Raw genomic sequence first — 23274 nt, 5'->3', positions numbered from 1 at the left:
GGGAAAGAACTTCATCTTGATTAAACAGCCTAAAGAAAAGGTCTGCAGTTACTTTAAGCGATATATATCTTTACTTTATTAACTTTTAACTAAAACTCAGGATGTGAACTCTCCCCTCTCTGGGGGACAGTGTTGCACCATTTACAGTTTAATAGTATGCATAACCATGGTTTTTAATGTTTACACTTATTCTGATTTATCATTCATGCAATATTTTGTTTCATCTTTATTTGTATTGCTTGTTTTTATCTTTTATTTTGATCTTTAATTATTTTAACTATTTATTTCATTGCAATCCGCTGCATTAGTTTTGAAACCCGCTTTTGTTTTCTTAATATCCAGTGTTTTTTTCTTTTTCAATCACTGGTAAAGCACTTTGAATTGCATTTTTATTTTTAAATGTTTATTATATGTTTTAAGGTTAGCTTGGTGATCCCTTAGCTTTTCATATAGCGCCATTATCAGCTTAATTTCTTTAATAACACTTTAGTTTAAATACCTGCAAAACTAGCGGGGTTCCTGTTAGCATTAGCTTTACTGTGTATCCATTGCCAATTAGCAAACGTCAGCTTGCTAACATGCTAAATTCTGATGGTGAACCTAGTTTAGCATGTTAGCATTGTTACGGTGACCATATTAACATGTTGACATTAGCATCATAGAGCCACTAAGATGGGTAAAGTTTATATGTATTTCAGACGAAAAGCAAACATTAGCTCAGTTACACGGGGCCAAACATTGAGACATTCACCTGGTAACCTAGCATTAGCTTTAGCATTAGCATTAGCTTTAGCTTTAGCTTGAGTCTGCCCTGAGGCGGTTTAATGGCGTAGTTTAAACCGGAAATGACAGAGAGCTCATTACCTTTACAGTTATATATATATATATATATAAGTGTCTGTCACCCTCATATAAACGGAGCAGGTTATTAGATACATAACTTTGAAGAAGAGAATAAAGATTAAAACAACACTTTCCTCGGAGGTGACGTGAAGCTGAAGCTAGGCGGCGTCTCCATGGCGACCACTAGCGGTCACGATCAGAATGACGTAGGTCTGATTTTCCGGTCTTTTCCACGAGTCACCTGCTGCGCCCGCGCAACAGCTCGAGGGCAGCGACGTTTCCCGTGTGAAACTCGATGGAAACCAAACAGGACAAATACACAACGACACATACATGAACACCTGACAAATTCCGCTTCATCCCGCGAGGTACGTGTTCAGTTTGAGGCTTTAGTGAACGGCTGTGACGTCGCCGCTGGTGAGCTAACGTTAGCTAGCTAGCTAGCTAGCTGACAGGCGCTAATCGGTCTGAAGCGTCTGATTATTCGGCGTTTGGCGCAAAACGCGTTCACTTGCTGTATTTTCTTGCAGTGTTCGTTGTTTTTAAGACGTCTGTGTGCGGACAATGCTGAAAATATCAATTTTGAAGGTAAGTGAGCTTTTCATCGAGTAGCTAAACTAATCAGTGAAGTTAGCTAAAGGTTGGGAAGGTGATGCTAATTAACGAACATGTGACTGATGCTGAATGGTAATTAAGACACGTTTGTGATTAAAGATGGATATCAGGCGGTTTGTGGAGGCGGTGATGTTCATGTTTTTATCTTAAAACTGTTATATAACATTAATTTGGAAGTAGATGTTTACTGTAAGTCCCAACAAACCCAACAACTGTGTCCTAATTAAAGCATCAGTCAGTCCAAGTCTGGATGTATCAGATGAGAAAGTTTTAATTGCAATTAAAATTAAAAACAGTTTCAATATAATCTCTAAATTAGTCGAAGACACTTGCAACCTGCAATTTGAACCAGTGGCTGTTAAATTAGTAATACAAAAGGTGGAGCATCAACAGAGATTACAGGTGCATCTCAGAAAATAAAAAAATTATCGAAAAGGTCATTTTTTTCCCCCGTAATTTAATTCAAAAAGTGAAACTTTAATATATATTCTAGATCCAGTACACAAAGAGAAATATTTAAAACCTTTTTTGTTTTTAATTTAGATGATTACGACTTAAAATCAAAAATCCAGTATCAAGAAATATTAGAATATTACATAAGGTCCCCAAGGGTCAATTTTAGGTCCAACTCTTTTTAATCTTTACATGCTTCCCCTTGGGGACGTCATCAGGAGGCATGGCATCAATTTCCATAGTTATGCTGATGATACACAACTGTACATTGCCGCGTCTCCTGATGACACAGGGCCAATTGATGCCCTTTTTAACTGTATTTTAGACATTAGGTCATGGATGGCAGCAAACTTCCTACAGCTCAACCAGGACAAAACAGAGGTTTTAGTCATTGGTCCTGAAGGCCAGAGAGAGAAACTTTTACCAAAGCTACAGGATTTTAAACCCTCAAAATCAGTAAAAAATCTGGGCGTGATTTTTGACTCTGACCTCACTTTTATTCCACACATCAAAAACATAACAAAGATAGGTTTTTACCATCTTAAAAATATAGCCAGAGTCCGCCCGTTTCTCTCCCAGGCCAGCACGGAGGTGCTGATGCATGCTTTTATCTCTTGTCGTTTAGATTATTGTAATGCCCTGCTCTCTGGTCTTCCCAAAAAGAGTTTGCATAACTTACAATTATTACAAAACTCAGCTGCACGAGTGCTGACGAAGACCAGAGGGCGGGAGCATATTACGCCTGTTTTAAAATCGCTGCATTGGCTCCCTGTGCGCTTCAGGATTAATTTTAAGGTTCTTTTACTTGTTTTTAAGTGTCTTAACGGTCTTGGGTCTTCTTATCTATCTGCATTACTTTTACCCTATCAACCCTCGCGGACCCTGAGGTCCTCCGGTGCTGGCCTTTTAACGATACCACAAGTTAGAACTAGAACACACGGGGAGGCGGCATTCAGTTATTATGGCCCCCGATTGTGGAACAGCCTCCCGGAGAACCTCAGGGCCGCAGAGAATGTTGATGTTTTTAAAAAGAGGCTCAAGACCCATCTTTTTAATCAGGCATTTAATTGAGCTCATTTAACTCTTTCTAATTACCGGCATTTTTTATTATTTATTTATTTATTTATTTATTTATTTATTATTATTATTCTATTTTATATTAATTCTTAGTTAAGCCAATCCTGTTTTATTACTTACTTGTTTTATCTCAATGTTTTATTTCAATGTTTTAGTCGTTATTTATGGTCTATTTTATACATTATATTGTTCTATTCCCTCAGTTTTAGCTTCTATACCTTTTATCTTATTTTACTGTTTTAGCCCCTCGATTCTCCAGTGTTTCCTCCTGGGGGCCTACCACACCGGGAGTTGCTTCTGGTCCACCGTTGGGGGTGCTGTCCCGAGGACGGCCCTGGCCGGAGTGGCGGGAGAGCTTTACGCCTTGGTGTGGAGCCTCCTGTCTACCTGGGCTGGGGCGGTCCTTTTGGTGGCGCCCCTGCAGTCATGGACCTTGATTCCTCTCGGTGTGCACGGCCCCCAAAGGTAGCTGTTCCTCACCTCTGATCTTTGTGCCGAGCCATGTCTCCTTAGCAATAACTAGTGTATGTCTGTGGGTGTGTGTATGTTTGTGTGTGTGGGGGTGTATGTATGTCAGTATGTCTATGTATGTACGTGAGTGTGTATGTAACTGTGTATTTGTGTGTATGTTTATGGGTGTGGGAGGCTTGGGGTTTTTATGATGTTGTCTTGCTCTGTTTGTTTGTTTTTATCCTCTGTGAGGCACTTTGTGCTGCAAAACTGCATGAAAAGTGCCATATAAATAAAGATTGATTTGATTTGATTTGAAGGTCAATCAAAAAAATGTATAATAGAGAAATGTTGACCCTCTGAAAAGTATGTTTATTTATGTACTCACTACTTGGTTGGGCTTTGACAGCGGCCTTCAGCTCGTCTGTATTGTTGGTCTGGTGTCTCTAATCTTCTTGACAACATGTTCAGGTCAGGCGAGTTGGTTTGCCAGTCGAGCACAGAAATACCGTGATCGGCAAACCAGTTACTAGTCCTGTTGGGAGAGAAGAAATCAGTACCTAACAATACAAAAGGAGCCCCGACCAAGTAGTGAGTGCATAAATGAAGTATAAATCTGTACTGTTGGACCCAGTTCCTCTTTCTTCTGGCCTTTGCAGGTTGAGGACCCGTCCTGCCTCTGGGGTCGGGTTGTCTGCGGTGACACAGAGACCACAAAACAGTACGACAATCTTCTGAATCAGATGAACCTCTTCTACCACGACGTCACTCGGGACCTGCGGGAGCTGCAGCCTACATCGTTACAGGAGGGAGAGGTGATGAAACACCTGGAGTGACTCTGTTTTTACACACCTGACCCAGCTCGGGGAAACCTTTTTAGTGTCACGTTGATGGCGCTGAAGGCGGATTGGATGTGTGCGTTACTGTATTTCCTCTCAGGTGTGTGTGGTGTACTGGTCAGCGATGAAGTGGTGGTGTCGGGCTGTGGTGGAGTCGGTCATTATGGAATCGGTGTGCTGTCAGGTTCATTGCCTCCTGGTGGACCATGGAGAACGGCTTGTCGTCCCCTCAGACCGGTAAGACCAGAACAGTATCAGTCTTCCTCATCACTGGACCTATACCATTTTAGACTTTGCCATTTTAGGCCTGAAGGCAATAAAACCAAGCTCATGTGAAACAGTCTGCAGACCTGAGTGTGTGTGTTTGTGAACGCGTATCTGTGCTGTTTGTTTTTTAACTTGTGTGCTCCCCTCTGGTTCTGACAAGGATCCGAGTCGCTGTTCAGAATTTCCTCCAGCTGCCTTTCTGGGTGAGGAGGTTCCACCTGGCAGGAATCAAACCCATGACCCTGCAAGTCGATGTCCTTGAGGAGAAGGCAAAGCTCATGTAAGAAGAGCTCACCGCTTGCCATCGAACTATCGGTGGTTTTGTGAAGTACAATGTGCACTGAGGGTATCCAGCCCATAAAAGTGTAAAAATAAAACCCTACTCAATCTGAAGTAGTGAAGGATCTCTGAAGCACACACATCTTCTTCTACTTTATCTCTTGTGTTGTGAAGATTTTCTTCTTTTCCTTCGCAGTCCGTCCAGTCAGTGGGACAGCTCTGCTACACTCTACCTGCACAACCTGCTGCAAGGTGAGCAACACGGCAGATAGATGAACCAAGACTACAGTTTGTTTGTTTTGTTTTATTTTTCATTATATTTTACATCTTATAAGCAACATTTGATGCGTTCTGAATGGTTCTGCGTTGATGTTAAAACATATTTTCAGTCTTGTGGATTCACTTGAAAGATTGCTTCCTTCCATCAGTGTCGACTCGGACGGAGGCCGTGTTGCTTGAATCAGTGTCGGACTCCACCTCCATTGAGCTCTACCTGACTGTACGCAGCATCAAGGTGAACTTTGACTCCACACTGTTGGATTTAACAAGACACGAAGAGCTTCAAACATTTAGTTTCAACACAGAGCTTTACACAGACATAAAAACAGAAAAGATGATGAATAAGGTCTGATACTTTTCTCCTCTTAATCATTTTTATCTTTATTGTTGACAACATCCAGCTTTCATCAGTCGTCTCTTGTTTCTTGCTTTCGTTGGACAGTTTTTGTGTATTGTCTGTTTTAGTTTACATTTCCTTGTGCAACTTGTTATCAGAGTTTTTTTTTTTGTTTTTTTTTTACACATGGAGAAACTAATGGGCAGGTTTTTGTTGATTTTTCAGATCTGTGTGAACGACGATCTGGTGGCCAAGAAGTTTGCACTTTACATCAGAGAGTCAGCTGATGGCGGCGGGCTGGATGAGGTGGACCAATTTCCTGTCATGCTTTCCTCCAACATCTTAACTCAGACTGTCTGCACGACCTCAAACAAGCTGGCAGCACAAACCCAACCACCTCCTGGTAAACACACAGACGTCACTTCCTGTTCATGGCAGTCACAGATATCATGGCGGACAGCAGTAGTTTACGCTACATTGGTTGTCTGCATGTAGACTCGTGCATATGTGCAGTCAGGTCCTTAATTGTGTGTATACATTTTGGGCTACCTGCAGCACAATCATAAGTTTTATCATGATATGTTATTGTATTTATTCTTTGGACAATGATTCAATATTTGCTGATATCACAAAGTCTGCCACAACACAGTTCTGATCTGATTTTAATTCACGGGATGGATATGAGACGATTTTGTCTGCCCTTTAAACATAATCCGTTACGGATTAAGCTGCCACCCCTTTATTTCCTGCTTTTGGCTAAGAAAGAAAAAAGACAGAACATCGTAGTTGAATTTCAGCCTGAATGCACGTTTTCTCATCCAAACATTGTTGAAACAGAGCAGCTAATATTGTTGTAACGAGAGCAACAAGTTGGCAGACTGATGAGAGAGACGCCCAGTTTGTCTGTTGTCCCGTCTCTTCTCTAAAATCCAAAATATTTCTACACTTCTGATTTATTCCTGAGAGGCAAACAAAGATCCTCATTGTCTTTGTCTTGGCTGCTTTCTGTTGCCTTCGTGGTGCTTGCACTGTGTAGGAAGGAGGTGTGATGAAGTCTGAACTGATGGTTGTTTTAGTTCCAGTAAGAAGTGACATAGTGTCGTGAATCTGTTTCACATTCACACCGACTCTAATCTGGTTTGACCCTCAGTGATGTCACAAGGTTTGGCTGCAGCCGGAGCAGGTGATTGGCTGACGGCTCCCTTTACAACCCAGGTCAGCAGCTCTGCTCACTGTGTTACTGTCTGTTCTGCACTAAGTGTCCACCCATACTCACCTCTGAACTCTCTGCTGCTTTAGAGGCAACAACATGAGCAGAAGACCTCTGAGGAAGGCAGCAGGTCAGAGGTCACAGATGAACGACCGTCTCCAGGCAGCCAATCAAAGAGGGGCTCGGATACTGCGGCTGCAGAGAGGTGAGCACAGTTTGTTGTCGATTATGGCTGAGATATGTCAAAGTTTAATGAAAGTTAACTGACCTGCTCTCATGTTCAGCGACTCATCAGAGGACACAGACTCGTCTCTGGCTGCAGCTCTGACCAAAAACTTCAGTCTGTTCAGGTGAGACTTGACCTGATCGCACACAGCGCCTCTCATGTGATTGGCTGAAACCCACAGCAGGTTTCATGTCTTTCTTTATGTGATTGACAAATGCTGACGGAGCACTTCCCCACAGGTTCCTCAAGTTTCTGAATCCGGACAGCAGCAACCAGCAGGCGTCTCCCAATGTGAGTACACGCACACCACAGGAAGTGTTTCTCAAGGAGAGCACCAGCTTTTCAGAACTGAAGCTCTGATACAGTTTTCAGCACATTTTGAAAGACGCATTACTAATTCATGGCACTCACAAGGCTATAGATTTTTACTGAGGGGGGTCTAAACTCGTTCACTGTGACTGGAGTGCTCACAGATGTGGTAGCTGGTTTCTGTATTTCACCTGCACAGTCCAGTCAGGAATTAAAAGATGAATCAAGACGGTTCGGTTTGTCTTTTTCTTTCCAGGTCAGTCAGCAAGAAGAGCTAAAATACATTCAACCCGAAGAGACAGCTGATGCCTCCAGCACCTGCATGGGACAGGAAGTGTACGCCTCCATCACACCTTCAACAGTCCGGTTTATTTACTGAAGACCCGTTCAGACAGGATTAAAATTACTGGGGGAGGTGGAGAATTACATCATCATTGTGCTCCTTTACTTCGCCATTTTAAGCCTTGTGAAATTACAGCATTTGAAATGAATGAGTCAAAAATCCAACTGCTTCCGAGTCATAACTCAAATCTTAACACACATATGAGACACATTATCTCAAATATCCATCAAATAAACCACAGAGAGAGATGCTGCAATCAAGTTTTTAAGTTTTATTCAGTATCAAAGTAATCCAGTGACAACACGACACTTCTTCCATTTTCACACAAAGATTTCACACTGAGGTGTTAACAAGGAAAAATATAAAATAATTAACAAGAGGCTCTTTAAAATCTATCTTGACAAAAAGGACTTCCGTCTGGATGAGATTTAAATTACAGGAGGATCAGTGAGCTCACTGAAAACAGAAGGTGACTGTGATTATTACTGTGGTGGGGCTACAAATCGCTGACCATCACAGGTAATGTTAAAATCAGTCCACCTCCCCTTTGAGTCGAGGCTGAACCTCACCTGACTTTCAATCAGCATGGGGGGAGGAATACATGACTCATTTTTGACTAAACTGTTCCTTGAATGTTATTTGACTGAAACTTCCAGCTGTAGTAACTTTACTCTTTGGCTTGATTTGTATTTTATTAGTGGAAAAAGTGGAACTGAATGGCTTGGTGACGGCAGTCAGGTTGAATATCCGACTGATGACGATACAAGGTACAATGAAACAGATATTGACCCTATATCTTACAGCATGACTACATTATAGTCCAGGTGTAATCCAGTCAAGATAAGATACAGTCTGAGCTGATCGTCTGTTTATTTTTCAGCGGTTCATGTAGATCAGCAGAGTCGGAGAAGATGTGCAGGAGTAAAGAGGAGCTGGTCTGTTTACGGTGAGCTGGACAGGAGTGTCTGTTGATGGCAATGAACATCTGATGGCTTGTCAGGTTGCCACGCGTCACAGCCTGAAAGTTAGAAATTGACTAAAAGTGCGTTTTTTTATTCTCATTGTTTTGTCTGATGCAGCTTTTTGGACTGGTTGAACCCGGAGCCTCTGAACCCCAAGCCACACGCTGCGGACGATGTGGTACGTTCCGTCATTTCAGTCTGAACTTCACAAACAAAATGTTTTTGCCAAGGTTTTGGGTTTTAGTTTAGTTAGTTTCTCCTCCGCCTCTGTGATTCACCTGTTCATGATTAGCCTCCTTTGTATTTCTGGGCCCAACATTAACTTTATGAAGCGCCCATGGCACAAAGTTTAAGAACCAATGGTCTGTCCTACTGGGACATGTTTGTTTGGCACAGACTCCAACAAATGTCAGATCATTATGATTGTAACAGTGTTTTTTTTGGTGAAAATAAATATTGTGATGCAGAAATGATCATTCCCCCTAATCAAGAATCATAGTGCAATCGTAATATCTACGGATATATTCGCATTATGATCTCTTTTTTTAATCATATCTTGCAGCTGTAGTGTTTAGGCAGCATCAGACTTGGCTTGCTCGCTCTCTTCAGTTCGCTGTGTTCGTAGCGTAGCTAATCTCAAAATGTATTTTTGTGTCAGTGCTACTGATTCAGTGTGAGCAGGCTCTCTGGATGGATCTTGGTCAATCAATCATTCTCCCTGTGATTTTGGACGTATTACAAAAAATGCTTTCGTGTCACGGCGGTATTCATGTAACTAAAAAGCCGAGTAATCAGTGGCACTTAACGATGACTTTTAACTTGTCCGGTGGGATAAGTAAGTTTCCCTTTTATCTGCCCTACAACAAAATCCACTTTTCCTGGACAAACGGACGAGCCTTAATGTGGAGCCGTTGTATTTAGTCCCTTTTTTAAATTGTCAGTTTATCTGCGTTGTTTGTGTTTGTATTCCTGCCTGTGTTCCCTGTGCTTGACCGTTTGTTCTCAGTTGAGTTTTTGTATTGCTCTAGTTTTTGTTGGATTTACCTCAGCCTGCGTCGTTTGTCATTGATTGTCGTGCCTCCTGACCATCCTCAGGTTGTCTCCAGTGATCCCAGGAGAAGTGGGATTCTGGTGCACTCTGCCATCCCAGTGGAGCCCTGCACCAGCCTGGATGATGCCCCCATCACCGATGCTCTCCGCTGGGTAAACAAGAGTTTTGTTTGAGGCTATTTCGATGTGGAAAATCTAAAATAAGAGAGAAACGGGTTGTTCAAGACTGAGACATTAAGTGCAACAATAAACCCACTTAGTTAAGTAAAAGTTACTTTAATTCAGGGTTCCAGTTTTGAAGTTTAAAAATAGCTTTTACTAAAGTCTGGAAAGGGAAAGACATCAATCAATAATTAAGACAGTTCTGTAGCCTCTTTTAATCCAAGATAATGTTAACAGGGTACAAAGAGGCTGATATATTTAATTTACCCGTACATCATTTATTATAATAGTTTTCTTTATGTATGAGCATACATGGAAAATGTGTTGCAGCACAGAGTTCATACAGTTTAGATTGAGTTGATTGAGATTTAATTAGACAGACTTTGACTTTTGGTTTTCTAACTTGAGCCATATTTTATTTTGTAAAATGTTCCTCAATGTAAGTCTTCCCAGTTTCTTTCATACTTTAGGTGAATTTAATCCGACCTGTTTTAGTTCATATCTGTAATAATGTTGGTTGTTCAAATCTTTGCTGTCACAACAAATTACACCATTATTAAAACAGCGTTTCCATCAAGAGTCACATATTTTGTCCATATTCTGAATTATGTCCTCTGTTCACTGTGAGCAAGTCAGACATTGTGTTCTTCGTTTGTGTGATGCAGCCTTTAACGATTCAAGGACTCTCCATTAATGAAGCCTGGACGATGACGGATCAACCGTTATGTGTAGATTTTATTTTTAAATCTAATTACATAATCTTTCAAATTATTTTGATGGTGGAAGTTGTAGAAAAATGAAACAGAGCATCAGTTTATGACGCGTTGCTTTCAGCATGCAAAAATTCAACACAGGGACTTCAATAGACATAATTAGCATGTTGATATCAAGATACAAGTATTCAGTCATCCAAGACCCGACCTGAAACATTTAACACAATTTGGCAACAAAGACACAAATACCATTCGTTTGACTCTGAAGTAAAGATGCACTTATTTTATTTTTTTTAATTTTTAATTTCTCAGCCGATTCTGATTTTCTTTCTATTATAATTGACAGCACATACAGAAAATTCAATTGTGTATTCATAATAAAACATTGACTATTAAATAACATTTTCTCAAAAACTGCAAATCTTAAAATAAATAATAAAGTGGGCTGTTTGTGAAAGTTAATTTAAGTTTAAGCATTTACGCCTTGTATACTGGTAAATCCGGGACTCTTACTGTGGAACAGAAGGAATCTGGCTGTGATGAGCTGCAGTTCACATGTGAGCGGGATGAAATGTTGGCCGCCCTGGTTCAGACAACAGAGTCGGTGTTATATCCTCAGACTACAGGTGCAGCAGATCTATACAAAAACAAACGTCTCTGCTCTGCTGCATGTCTGTGTGGACGTTAGAAAGCACGACTATAAATGACAGCAAAGACGCACACTTACCTGAAATAAAACAAGTGCGCAAAATATTTGGTTTATTTCAGTTCAGGCTGGTGGTTTTGTTGGGGGGTCGGTGGATGGTAAGTGTGTGACCGGCACAAAATCAGATATATCTGACGCTCATGGGTCGGTCACTGTTCATGACCGATCATAGTAATAACCTGCTGACTTTAGCTGGTGGCCAATCATTCGGTGCCTCTCTACTCTGTAGTGGCTGCTGACAAACACGAGGATGGTAAGAATGTAGATGTATTATAACACCTGACACTGGACCTAAAGATGGTGCCAAGAATCTCAAGCTGCAAAGTAACTAGTAACTTAATGTATCAAATAAATGAAAATAAAAAAATTGTGACACAAAGATTCATTTTGACTGCAAATGAATGGCGGTCGCAGTCCCAAATATCGTTTTTCATTGATTTCTAATCATCGGTATCAACCCTGAAAAAGCCATATCGGTCGACCCCTAGTTCCAGGTACCAGTCACCAGGTATCAGAGGTAAACTTGGTTGACTTCTGGCAGTGTGTCAGTCCTGGCAGCTGTGGAGACTGAATTAAGATGCTGAGTGGGCTGCTGATCCATCTGTTGATGAACAGCAACTGTCACAAAAGCTGGTGATGGCGTGGGACATAGGCCAGGCAGGTGAAATACACTGGAGCTGTTATTATATGTATCAGGGGAAGATGTTGTTGAGCTGCATGTTTAAACTTCACCTGAGTTTCACATGGCGACCGCTCTGTCTCCAGGTGCTGCGGAGGAAGCAGTACTACACTCTGTCTCCAGCTGACTGTTACAGCTGGCCAGCCGTCGCTCGAGGATGCAACACCGTCATCATCTCCCACAACGCTGACCAGCCGCTTAGCTACCTCGTGCCGCTCTTAACCCACATCCTGCTCTACTCCATCTACACCTCCCTCACCTCCAGCACAGGGGTGCGTATCATCACCGGACGGGAGGTCATGTATTATATCGGATGAAAGGCTTCACATCTGGTTCTTACATTAAACATCATTACACTAAATCTTTCTTCACCGGCACCATTCATTGATTGTGCTCCCAGTCAGTTATTATACGACTTGTTTTCAGAGGATAGTGCGGTTCATTCATGATGTTTGTGTCCAGCCCATAGCGGTGCTGCTGTGTCCTGGCTGGGAGAAGGTCCAGGCAGTGTATGACCTGCTGGAGGAGATGAGGGTCATCCAAAGCCTCCACCCTGTCATCGTGCTGCTGGGCATCGGAAAAGACGAGCCCAAGGCTGTCAGGATCCCCAAACACTGTGAGCACAATCTCAATCTGCTCAGCTAATCACTCCACATTTTTTAGGTTATTGTAGGAAATCTCCAAATGCATGTATTTATTTTTTAAGTTAGATTATCCCAAAATAGTTAGTCATATAACTTTCTAAATGTTTTGTTTTCATTTTGTACCAGGCCTACTGTTAGTGACCACTCCCTTCAGTTTAGTCCGTCTGCTGTCCTCCCACTGCTTCCTGTTCCTGCGTCTGTGCCACCTGGTTCTGGACGAGGCCGACCAGCTCTTCAGTCTCGCTCCAGATCAGGTGACGGCCCGTTCCTCATTCACACTCCATGTCATTCAGCAGCTAACTGAGTAGCACAAAGCACACAGCCCCTGGGCCAAAGAATGGAGCCACTGCTGCAGGAACAAATTTGTTCCCTGGCCTTCACAGTAACGTTGGCACAAAGCACACACCCAGAGCAAAGAGCAGTAACTGCCGGGCAGTTCATGAAGGCTATTGTGTGTGTTTATGTGATTGTGGCACTAAATGAGTTGTTTATTTGAATATCAATTTGACTAAAAAAGCTGAGGAAGCTTGTTGAATAGCAACCTATTCACTAACACATCTCCCAGCTGGCCAGTGAGAGCTACAGGGTAGTTGGCGTCAGTGTTGTCAGGCAGTTCACGTTCATATGTTTTTGGAGGAGTGACTCTTGAGGGAGTCCTGAAGGGTGGATTGTTTTGGTTGAATGTATCTTACCCTTGCTGGTTTCTCCAATCATACCAACCCCAGCTGCAAACATGAATGTCCTCCTGATAGATGGCGACCATCCTGCAGCATTTCCAGAAGGTTACTGCAAGTGTGGAGAAGGGATCCTGTTCTCAGCAGCTGGTCGCCGTGGCCAAAAGATGGACCAGTCACATGGAGAGTTTGTTAGCCAATCACATGCCGTACCCCTGCATTGTCACGACTGTCCTTGAGGAAGCTGCTCTCTATGGTAACGTCCAGCAGGTCAGTCTCAATGAATCATCCATAGATTTGTCTTTATGCTGTTGCTATGGTGCACTGGTAACTGTTTTGGTCTACAAAATGTAAGATTTGTACAAATAAGATGCAAAAAAGTGCAGTCAAATAATTTAGTCCCTTTAGATTAACCAAGATGATATTTTAATGTCAAAATAATTGTGAATTACGCTAAAAAGTTAAATAATAACTCTCTACACCCACTGTGCATTTAAAATGTGCAGTGAAGCCGCTGTCATTAGTTGTCGTGTCGACTAAAGCTCAGCTGTATGTTCTGATGATGATGGTTCCTCTCACAGATCATCCTCATGACTCTGGAGAGCAGTAAGATCTCAGTTCTGTTGGGTGCGTTGGATTTTAACCCCGCTGTCGGCCAGAAGACTCTGATCGTTGCCAACTCTGCTCAGGAGGTGGAGGATGTGTTCAAGGTGAGTACACTACATCTGTAACTAGAAGTGACTTACCACAGCAAAGGCCCAACAGTGCCTCAAGATCAGTGCATTATGAATTAACGTAGGTGCAGAAAAATTAAAAAGTCAGAAAAACATTCCTGGATTTGTCCCTTTTATCTGGATCTTATCAGGTCTTTTCTGGGCCGAGACTTCCTCTATCCAAGTTTGGTGGAAATCTGTTCCATAGTTTTTGTGACCTCCTGAGCGGAAGTAGTATTATAATACTGACAAATGAAGAAACACAATGTACTTGTTGTAACGTGGAGGCAGAAATGAAAAATTAGATCATTGTAGTCTGAAAATGCCAGAAAGCAATGCAGCAACCAAAACTCGTCCATCATTACCACTGAGTCCTCATGCGTCTACAGATTGGATTAGAACAGGTGAGATTAGATGACTGATGACATCTGACTGTAGAAAGAAAAACCACGGGGGAGATTTTCTTGATGTTTACCAGCTTCTTTTCTAATCTTCAGGCTGTGAGCAACCGAATAGCACTCTGCCTCAAGACCCACGAGGGGTTAACTCACCAGTTTGACTTTGTCATCCAGCAGTGGAGGAAAGTCATCGGCCCCGGCACTCATATTATTCTGGGTAAACACGGAGAACATCATCCACAAGAAAGACATTTGAGTTTCTTCCCTGAACATGAACAATCCTGTCTTTTTCACTTTGGTTGTGTTTGACTTTTGACCCCCAGTGACCACCAACGAGTGTCTGAAGTGTCTGGGAATCAGAGATGCGACTTGTGTCGTCCACTACGACTTCCCCACTTCTCCAAAAGTATTCGGCAGCAGACTCTTCTGCATGGCTGACAACTTCAGAAACCTCTCAGGACGAGTAAGACGAAACAGATGATTATGATGCGTTAAATCATATATTTCTGTGTGAATGATGAATGCATTAACAGAACTACAGTTTCAGCATCAACAGCTAAAAGATGCCCGGATGATTTCTGTGGTTTCTTCTCCAAGGTTCCCTCCCAAAATCAAACGGAGAAATGTCCTCCAGTCACCCGGTCTATGCTGCTGATCTCTGAGAGGAACGCCCGTCATGTAGTCGGGGTTCTGCGTTACCTGGTGCGAACCAACGCCCCGCTGCCCCCCGAGCTGCTGTCCTTCGCCCAGAGCGTCCATTTCGTCCGGGAGGACCAGAAGACCAACATGCCTCTCTGCAACTACCTGAAGAGCTTTGGAGTGTGCAGGTCAGCTTTTACACTTCAAGTCATGATAAACTGAGGGGAGGATCCGGCAGATTTGAACAGTCTAGAGCTGAAACGATTAGCCGGCTAATCGCTTAACTAACGATGTAAGTTTACAAAAAGAATTTTCAAAAGACTATTCCTTTAAAAGTCCCAGGTCTGGCTCAGGTTGGGGAAAACAATCCCTATTGCAGTTTTTTAATGAGACAATGAGCCGTGTTATGCGATTCTGTGTGTTTCGTTTTGCAGAGACAGCAGTGTGTGTCCCGACCGTCACACATTCATTTCCCACCTGGATCAGTCTGTGCTTCCTGCCACGGGAGTCATAGAAGTGAGGGCGGTCAAATCTGTGTCTCTACATTTTTTGTATTGCGAAATGTTTTTAATGAAACGACTGGTTGTGTCATCTGATGCTACACTGCGGTAAATTTGGACCTGCATTGTGTCCGATGCTTCCAGGTTGTGCCTCTCCACATTAAGACGGCGTCAGTGTTCTACGGTCGGATTGTCCGGAAGGAGGACGGCGGTTTCCAGAGCATGGCGTCTGAGATGACTTCTTATTATGCCGAAAAGAAACCTGGAGCCAAGGAGTTGCTGGAGGGAGGCTTATATGCCGTGCAGGAGGATGAGCTCTTCCACAGGTACGACACAACCTAACTATACATTGATGGGAGCTTTGTGGGCTTGAAACACATTTCAGTCATGACACCAAAAGCTCAAATGTTGTTTGTGTCACGATATCCTCTGTCAGCGAAGCAGAACAGCCAAGGAACTCGTATTTTATGCTGCGTTCCAGACAACTCGGAACTTGAAAATTTCCGACCTCTGACTAGAAAAAGTACAATGAAACGCCGCTGAAGTCAGATTTTGTATCTGTAAAATCGGGCCACATTTACTCGACCTCACGAGGGGGCCGTTGTCTGACGTCACACAACAATGGCTGCGTGTGGCAGATGTGGCTTGTGTGTACATTTGCAAAAGAGACGTCATTTTGTTGCGGTCAGCCAATATTTTTGTTGATGTTTGTCATCTTGGACCTGGAAAGCTTTGAGATCGGAAGTTGAAGGAAACTAGGAAATTCAACCCTCCAACGCTGTCTGGAACGCACCGTTAGTGTCTGCTAAATGAGGTTCCTGTTTGGTTAGCAGGCTGCCGTTTGCTTCAAATGAGTTTAATTTTTATTTCTCTAAGTAAACTGAAACTTGTTTCTGTCTGGATAAGAGCACCACAGAAAAATGCATGTAATGCAAGTATGTGCTCCCTGCGGCAGGGTGAAGATGCTGTCTGTTCCAGACAGAGGTGACCGGCTGTTTTTCAGCGTCTTCGTTCGGTTTATTGACGTTGGAAAGGAGGAGGAGGTGAAATCCCATCAGATCCTTCAGCTCCCGGAGCAGTTTCACTCTCTGCCCGGCCAGGCCGTGGAGATCATCGTCTGCAGGGTCAAACCCGCCGACGCCGAGACCAACTGGCACCCCAAGGTTTCCTGCTCACCTTCTCGCTTTGCCCTTAAAATTACCACTTTTCCTGTGACTGATTTTCTTTTCATTTACTCGGCAACCTCAATTGATCCTTTCTACAGTTTTTTCCAGTCTGAGCTAAATAAAACTACAGGTGTTACACAAGATATATGAAGAGCTGTGCTTTACATCAGCTGGCAGAGCTCACTCTGGCTCTTTATACCATTTCACACTGAAATTAGCACATAAAAACAGATTGTTTAAATGTGGATAACCCACTAAAAATTGGGCAATTGATTTCTTTTCCCATTGCTGGTCGATAAGTTTAGCTTTGGGTTTCTTTTTTCTGGAGTGTCAGAAGAAAGTAAACAAAGCTCCGACAGAAAAGATGTCAGAGGGAAACGATGCCTGGCCACCAGTGGTTCCAGGAGCACAAAATGTATTTAAGAAATGACAAGAAATACTGATGCATTTTACTTCAGTGGTGGAAGAAATACTTATGTGGACACAGGCCCTTAAATTGATTACATTTACAGACACCCAACATTAAATCTGCAGGTGTTACTGATCAGATTCAGGGCCTCCACTGTCCTGGACTTTAACAGAAAGTTCAGTCCTGTGTAAAACAAGCAGTTGTGTGGTCATCATGTGATTGATCTTTTTTTGGCTCACAGGTCACCAGAGCGATCAGCCAGAAGATCCGAGGTCTGCAGCACCGAGCCAGAGCCGTTTTCAGTCTGGGAAACACTGTTTTTGTTGACCCCATGGTAGGTTTTTACCTGCTGATCATCTCCTCATCCAGTCAGTGGGTGACTGTTGGACAAACAAAGTATCCGACACAGTTTATGTGTACACTGTCCAGCTTTACAGTTTTCTGGACTGTTTTGTTTTTTTAGGTCCGTGTGACGCAGGTGCCAGGTATGAAAACTGTGATCAACGAATACAACGTGCAGTCAGAGATCCTGAACACTGGGATGGCAGTCAGCAACCCGGAGCATCTGGACCTGCTGAGGGCGTTCTGCCAGGAGAGCAAGACCGGCAGCAGTAAGGAGGCGGGTCACCTTTCTGGGTAAGTACTTTCAGTATAAGACTAAGGTAGTTTAACTGAGGTCGTTAGAGCTTGGCAGGTTTCTGGAACGGTTCTTTTGGAACCATCCTCAACTTTTGCGAATGGAAATGTAAAAAGAATTGAACTGAACTGAACCGGACCTCTTGGTGGAAACTATGATGATTGAAGCAGCATTTAATGGTTTTGTAGGTTGGAGGATGGTCCAGGGTCTCTTGAGGTCCGGATCAAGGCTGAGGAGGAAGTTCTGGCTGAAGCCTTCAGAGCAGCCGAGGTCAGTCAGCTTGATGTCCCTCCTCAACTCGAACCATGTGAGCCACTTAGTCCAGCATCTTCGGTGATCCAGTCCCTGGTCCCAGTACCACCTGCAGCTGAACACCACCTGGTTCCAGTGTGTGATGAGAAATCCCTGCCGGCCGACCCGGCAGCTGCTACACAGAGAAACAGCCACACTGCTGATCTGAAGTCAGCTGAGCTGATGATGAGGTTGGTGTGTTTACTGAGGAACTAATTACATATAAACAGCATCACAGCAGACAGTTCAGTCACAGAAAACAATCTTCAAACCAATTTAGTCACAAATGTTATAAAATATCAGGAGGTAGAACTATTATCTTAATTAATGTCTCTAGCTTCAGGTTGTTGGTGTAAATGGGGAGCTGAACAGAAGCTTTGTGATTTTGGTTCCCAGGAACGGAGACAGAGGAGAAGTTTGCCCCCCGACCAGCCAGGCTGCTGCTCTGAGCCCCTGTGAAAATGGTAAAAGTTAAATAAAGTTTTATCCTCATCCAACTTCAAGAATTATAGACACTTTATGTTATTGTGACACTTTCAGGCAACTTAAGATTAAACTTGAGATCTTTTAGGTTTATTCCTAAAACTGGATTAGAGAAATAAAGAGGCTGATAAAATATTATATATGAGTTAATAAAGAAAAGTAAAAAATGTAGGGCTAAGAATTTTGTTGCCTGAGACAAATATCATGGTGAGTAATCATGATCTGTCTCCACTGCTAACACACAGTAAACCGTGTGTGTGTGTGTTCAGGTGTGCCTGCAGGTGATGATCAAAGCGACCACCAGCAGCTCATCAGCACTGAGACGGACTGCGAAATCTCCCAAAAAAGGTACAGGAGAGCTTATCTGGATATTACTAGAAAACTCGTTAACACATTGTGAGAAAAAAAGTTAATTTAACCTTTTTTTTATCTTTATTTTTTTATCTGCAGTCGATGAGACACAACAAACCTTTTAATTTGAAGTGTAGATGAGTTTTTATAACTAAACTGTGAATGTTTCTCCTCTGGTTGTTTGTCAGTTTCCACCCTCAGCTCCGCTGGCACCAGACGTCCGACTCTGTGATCATAAGGGTGAAGCTGATGAACCCGGAGAGCCAGCGCTGTGATTTCTACCCTGACAGAGTCGTTTACAGGTCCGTCAGGAGCAGACCACCAATGATCGCTCACTTACTTCACATCACATCCACCATTCAGTGGAGCTTTTTATCCAGAGCACTTTACACCGGTGGGAGCGGGTACATGTTTAGCCAGTTCTGACTGGCTGGTAACACGTCAGATGTTGTTCAGGTTGTATGTAGGAGACTTCATCTACAAAGTCCATCACATTAAGTTATTCTGTAATGTTGTTTCTGTTGTTGTTTCACAGCTAAAGATCTAATCAAATGAATCTGTGACATCATGTGTTGCAAGATGTTCGTACAGACAGAGATTGAAACGGTTCATTAGGAAAAAAGTGTCTGATTTCTTTTACTGCTGTTGCTCTGATGCAGTGAAACCCGACAGCATCTACACACCTCTGTGACTTCAGTTTGGACCTGTGTTTGGCATAAGCTTCTCAGCTACTTTAGCCTTTAATAAAATGTTTTACAATCAATATTTACTGTGATGATGATGATTATTTTCCAACAGTTGGTTGTCGTCATGCCATTTGGTCAAGAATCAGCGTGGGGTCGCGCAATCGGACGATTTAAGTTTGTGATCGAACCACAATCTTCTTTCCATTAACATTACTATTACTTGTATTTCCAAACTTCACACAACGTCATGGACCAGCAGATCCAAGCGATGTAGTCAACTAGATGGCTGATGCTGATTGGATGAATTACTTATGTGACTCGTCCTTGGGTGACCTGTTATAAACAATGCAGCACGAGTTACAATGGGCAACATGGTGGATGAGAAGCTTGTGCCAGAAAAGATCTTTAATGCAATAATGTGTTGAAGTACTGGGCATTTCAAAGATGAGAAAAAAGACCAGTTTTTGGTCAGATTGCTGGTCCGGGAGCAATCAGGGCTGGATAATATGGCCTGAAAATAGTATTGTGATATGTTGAAACTCTATCGCAGTACACAATATATGTTGATTTTTTAAATATCCCTCTTTATAAATGCTAGGAGTAGGCGACAAAATCAAATATCACAATGTCTTTGACCAAATACCTGGATATTGATATTATGGCAGTATTGTCGGGATGACTGTTGGTGCTTTAGTAGTTGGTAGGAAATAAAACTGTAATGTCCAGTTGTAAAATACAAGAACAATAACTCTAAGCTTTCTGTGTGAAAATTACAAATATGCAAGGTGCTTTAACAACTCAGAGGCTCCAATAATCTCAACAGAGGTTCATTACAGGTCTGACTTGCTGCTAATTTTGGGTTTTATACAGACAATGTTTTAGGACAGTGTGCATTTGGTCTGCTGTGTTGTCAGGAACACTTGAGTCTTTATTTTAGTGCTGAAAAGACACAATTTCTATAATTAACTGTTAAAGTGGTGTATATTGCAAAGATTCACTGTTCAGCTTCTTAAACGTGAGTCAGTTTATCGTAAACTGACGCTGCCGGTTGGACAGTTGAAGACATCACCTGAAACTCTGATCTGCACTTTTCACTGAAGTCATTGTTAGTTGAAGCCAGCATGTTATGTAACTCTAAACCACACTACTCTTAATTTAAAAACACTTTTTTTTTAAAGTAATTTGTTATTTTACAAGATGACCTCCATTGAAAAGTAAGTTATGTTAGTTTTACCAATAATAAAAACCCCTTTGTGATGAAGCTTCAGCTGGGAGATTTGTTCTAGTGACGATTGCTGCCTTCATACTTGGTCTAATACATCTTCAAGTTGCAACACATCTGTACTTAACCTCATCGTCCTCTATGGTGGCCGCTGAGAGGCCCACTCCAGAGCCAGTGTTGGGTTTGTCCGTTCTGGGCTTCTGTAGAAACATGGCGGAGTCTGTGGACGGGGACCGGCTCCGTCTGTAGATATAAAGTCTCATTATAAGGGAACGAAAACTAAACTTGATCCCTCTGAGTGCAAACAAACGGTGATGAGATTGTGTTGATTGTGTTCAGTGGCAGAGTGAACGGACAAATCTACAGAGCCGACCTGGAGCTTCAAGCCAACGTCGCTGCTGACCGCTGCTGCTGGGAAATGAAGTCCAACGAGCCAGTTCTCAAACTGGTCAAACTGCAGCAGGGATACTGGGAACGACTCCTCAGGAACAAGGTACCGGAGGTCATTTTGTTCAGTCCGCAGCAGAAATTAATGTTTATCCTCAGGGAAACTAAACAGTAATTGACTTTTTTAAATAACGAAGTTCAAATTGAGGAAAAAACAACAGATGAATTTCTTTTCATTTCTTGACACAGAATATTTTTGTGAGTTACGACATGAACCACTTTGAAGAGGATGAAGACAGAATCCCAAATGGTACGAACCACAGAGATGCTTGAAGACGATGTGATATATCGTCTTTGATACCTGCTGTCGCGCTTCATTGATCTGTCGTCTGTTGTTTTTGTTGTTTGGTCTTCAGGTCTGTGCTTTGTGGAGGACACAGGAGAGAATAACTGCTATGTGAACGCAGAGAGCGGCAGTGAGAGCGACTAGAGATCACTCTCCAGGACAGGATGTTGATTTCAGGGCCACATCGTAGGCACCTGGACTTGTTTCAGTTTCTTGAAGACGTTTCAGTCCTCATCCAAGAGGCTCCTTCATTTCTGACTAACTGGAGGACAGTTGGAGGCTGATCACCCACCTACAATCCTGAGTTCTCTCCCCAGACAGCTGAACAACCACTCACACCTGGGCTCACCTGATCCTAGCAAACCACACGAAGGCCACCGCCCGAACGACTCTGAAGCTCAGAGCTCGCACGTGTCCTTAACGACTCTGTAAGGACACTCCCACACAGAGTTTAAACGCCTGCAGCTCCCCTCCAGTTAGTTAGATATGTTTAAGTAGAGAATAATGGTAATTCTCACCCGGGCAAAGGCCGAATACTTTGTAATCCACTGTAGGTGAAGTCTCACAGGCTCACGTTTGATTTTTTTAAGACTAAATTGTGAAACAAAATGACTTAAATAACAGTCTGATGGCTTAGATGAGTGTTTTCATGTGTTTAAGTTTACCAGCTTTAACGCACATCGAGTGTGAATCTTCTTTACTTGTTCTGGGATCGTTTCCTTCATGTTACTTTGTAAATCCAAAAAAATAAGTCGTTTTTTTTGTTCGATTAATGTAAATTTCACTGTTGGTGAAAGCTCTACTTTGTTTTTCACATTTATTCTGTTTATCATTATTGTTATTATTTATAAATGCTGGAGTGTCAAAAGTACTTCTGTTCAAGTATAAGTACTGCATTCACAATGTTGACTTATTACCGATACATTCATGTGTACGTAGCTTTATAATGCTGCAGTGGTTCAATGTGGAGTTAATTTTACTTTTTTACATGGTTGAATCCGAAACGTTAAGTATTTTATAAATTTGTGATAGTTTGTCAATCATTGATCTGTCAGGTGACCAGTAACTATAGATTGATTACTGGTAAATACACACATTGAATATGACACAAGTGAGAAACCTGCTGATAACATTGATATAAAAAATATCAAATGTATTGATGTATGTATTTATATAGTACCTTTACATTTATATAGTACAGTTTAGTGTAAGTGCTTTGACGATATTACAGAATAAACTCAACAGTTGAGACGAACATGAAGTCTCGTCTGAGGTGAGTTAAAACAAGAAGACAAAAATAAAATTGCAAAAATAGAAATATGAGAATAAAACAATGGACGATTAGAAGACGACATCACATCAGAGGAATTTAGGAACGGATAAAAAGATTATGAGCAATAAAATGAATATAAATAAATAGATTAAAGATAAATAAGCAGTCAGGGATGGTAGGAAAGAATAGAAATAGAAAGAATTCAGTTAAAAAAAAGGATGACAGGTCCATAAAAGTGGGTTTTTAACAAGTGATTGACAAGAAGTTACTGATTCTGCTGAGCCGTCTCCTCGGGTCGGTCGTGTCAAAGCCGACAGGCCCTGAAGATCAACACAGTCACAGTCCAGCTCGTTCACAACCATCATCACACTACTAATAGTAAAAAGAGGGCGACTCCTGCTCAGGGCTGCAGGATTGTAGAAATACTGAGGTGCCTCCACCCGACCCGTCCATCAGAACATGTTGAAGACTAAAGTATGAATCTGAGCATTTCTCTGCATTTTGACAGAACCGATAATCACCTAGGAAATAATATCAGAACCAGGACATCGATGAAAACTGGACTCAAATTCAGACAGAAGAAACTTAATTAAACTTATTTCTTTGCTAAAATAACTTATTGACATACCACATTATAATAACCATCATTAATAAAT

At 42.1% G+C, this 23274-nt stretch overlaps 1 protein-coding gene across 1 annotated transcript; it reads left to right on the top strand.

Annotated features, from left to right (window-relative positions):
• The first annotated feature begins 1100 nt into the window (after nt 1-1100).
• tdrd12 (tudor domain containing 12) lies at nt 1101-21718 on the top strand. The gene is made up of 36 exons (XM_073471363.1): nt 1101-1431; nt 4098-4253; nt 4378-4514; nt 4705-4824; nt 5020-5075; nt 5252-5337; nt 5665-5842; nt 6590-6654; nt 6739-6854; nt 6934-6999; nt 7115-7166; nt 7441-7520; nt 8226-8294; nt 8408-8473; nt 8607-8667; nt 9585-9692; nt 11886-12071; nt 12262-12415; nt 12570-12697; nt 13196-13387; nt 13699-13827; nt 14328-14445; nt 14552-14691; nt 14826-15055; nt 15302-15383; nt 15512-15693; nt 16323-16530; nt 17184-17276; nt 17406-17578; nt 17768-18061; nt 18267-18334; nt 18623-18701; nt 18893-19006; nt 20952-21105; nt 21249-21309; nt 21416-21718. The coding sequence occupies exons 1-36, from the start codon at nt 1408-1410 to the stop codon at nt 21487-21489; spliced, it is 4299 nt and encodes a 1432-aa protein (XP_073327464.1). The 5' UTR covers nt 1101-1407; the 3' UTR covers nt 21490-21718.
• The last annotated feature ends 1556 nt before the right edge of the window (nt 21719-23274 follow it).

This window comes from Pagrus major, chromosome 8 (genome assembly GCF_040436345.1).
Source record: "Pagrus major chromosome 8, Pma_NU_1.0".
NCBI classification, from domain to species: Eukaryota; Metazoa; Chordata; class Actinopteri; order Spariformes; family Sparidae; genus Pagrus; species Pagrus major.
The sequence above is the reverse complement of the archived record's forward strand: the minus strand, read 5'-3'. Positions and strand labels throughout refer to the sequence as shown.

Coding starts and splice junctions, on each gene's coding strand:
- tdrd12 (XM_073471363.1), top strand. CDS start 1,408: ATGCTGAAAATATCAATTTTGAAG. Junction 7,521..8,225: donor ACCTGCATGGGACAGGAAGT/GTACGCCTCCAT, acceptor GTATTTTATTAG/TGGAAAAAGTGGAACTGAAT. Junction 8,668..9,584: donor CACACGCTGCGGACGATGTG/GTACGTTCCGTC, acceptor GACCATCCTCAG/GTTGTCTCCAGTGATCCCAG.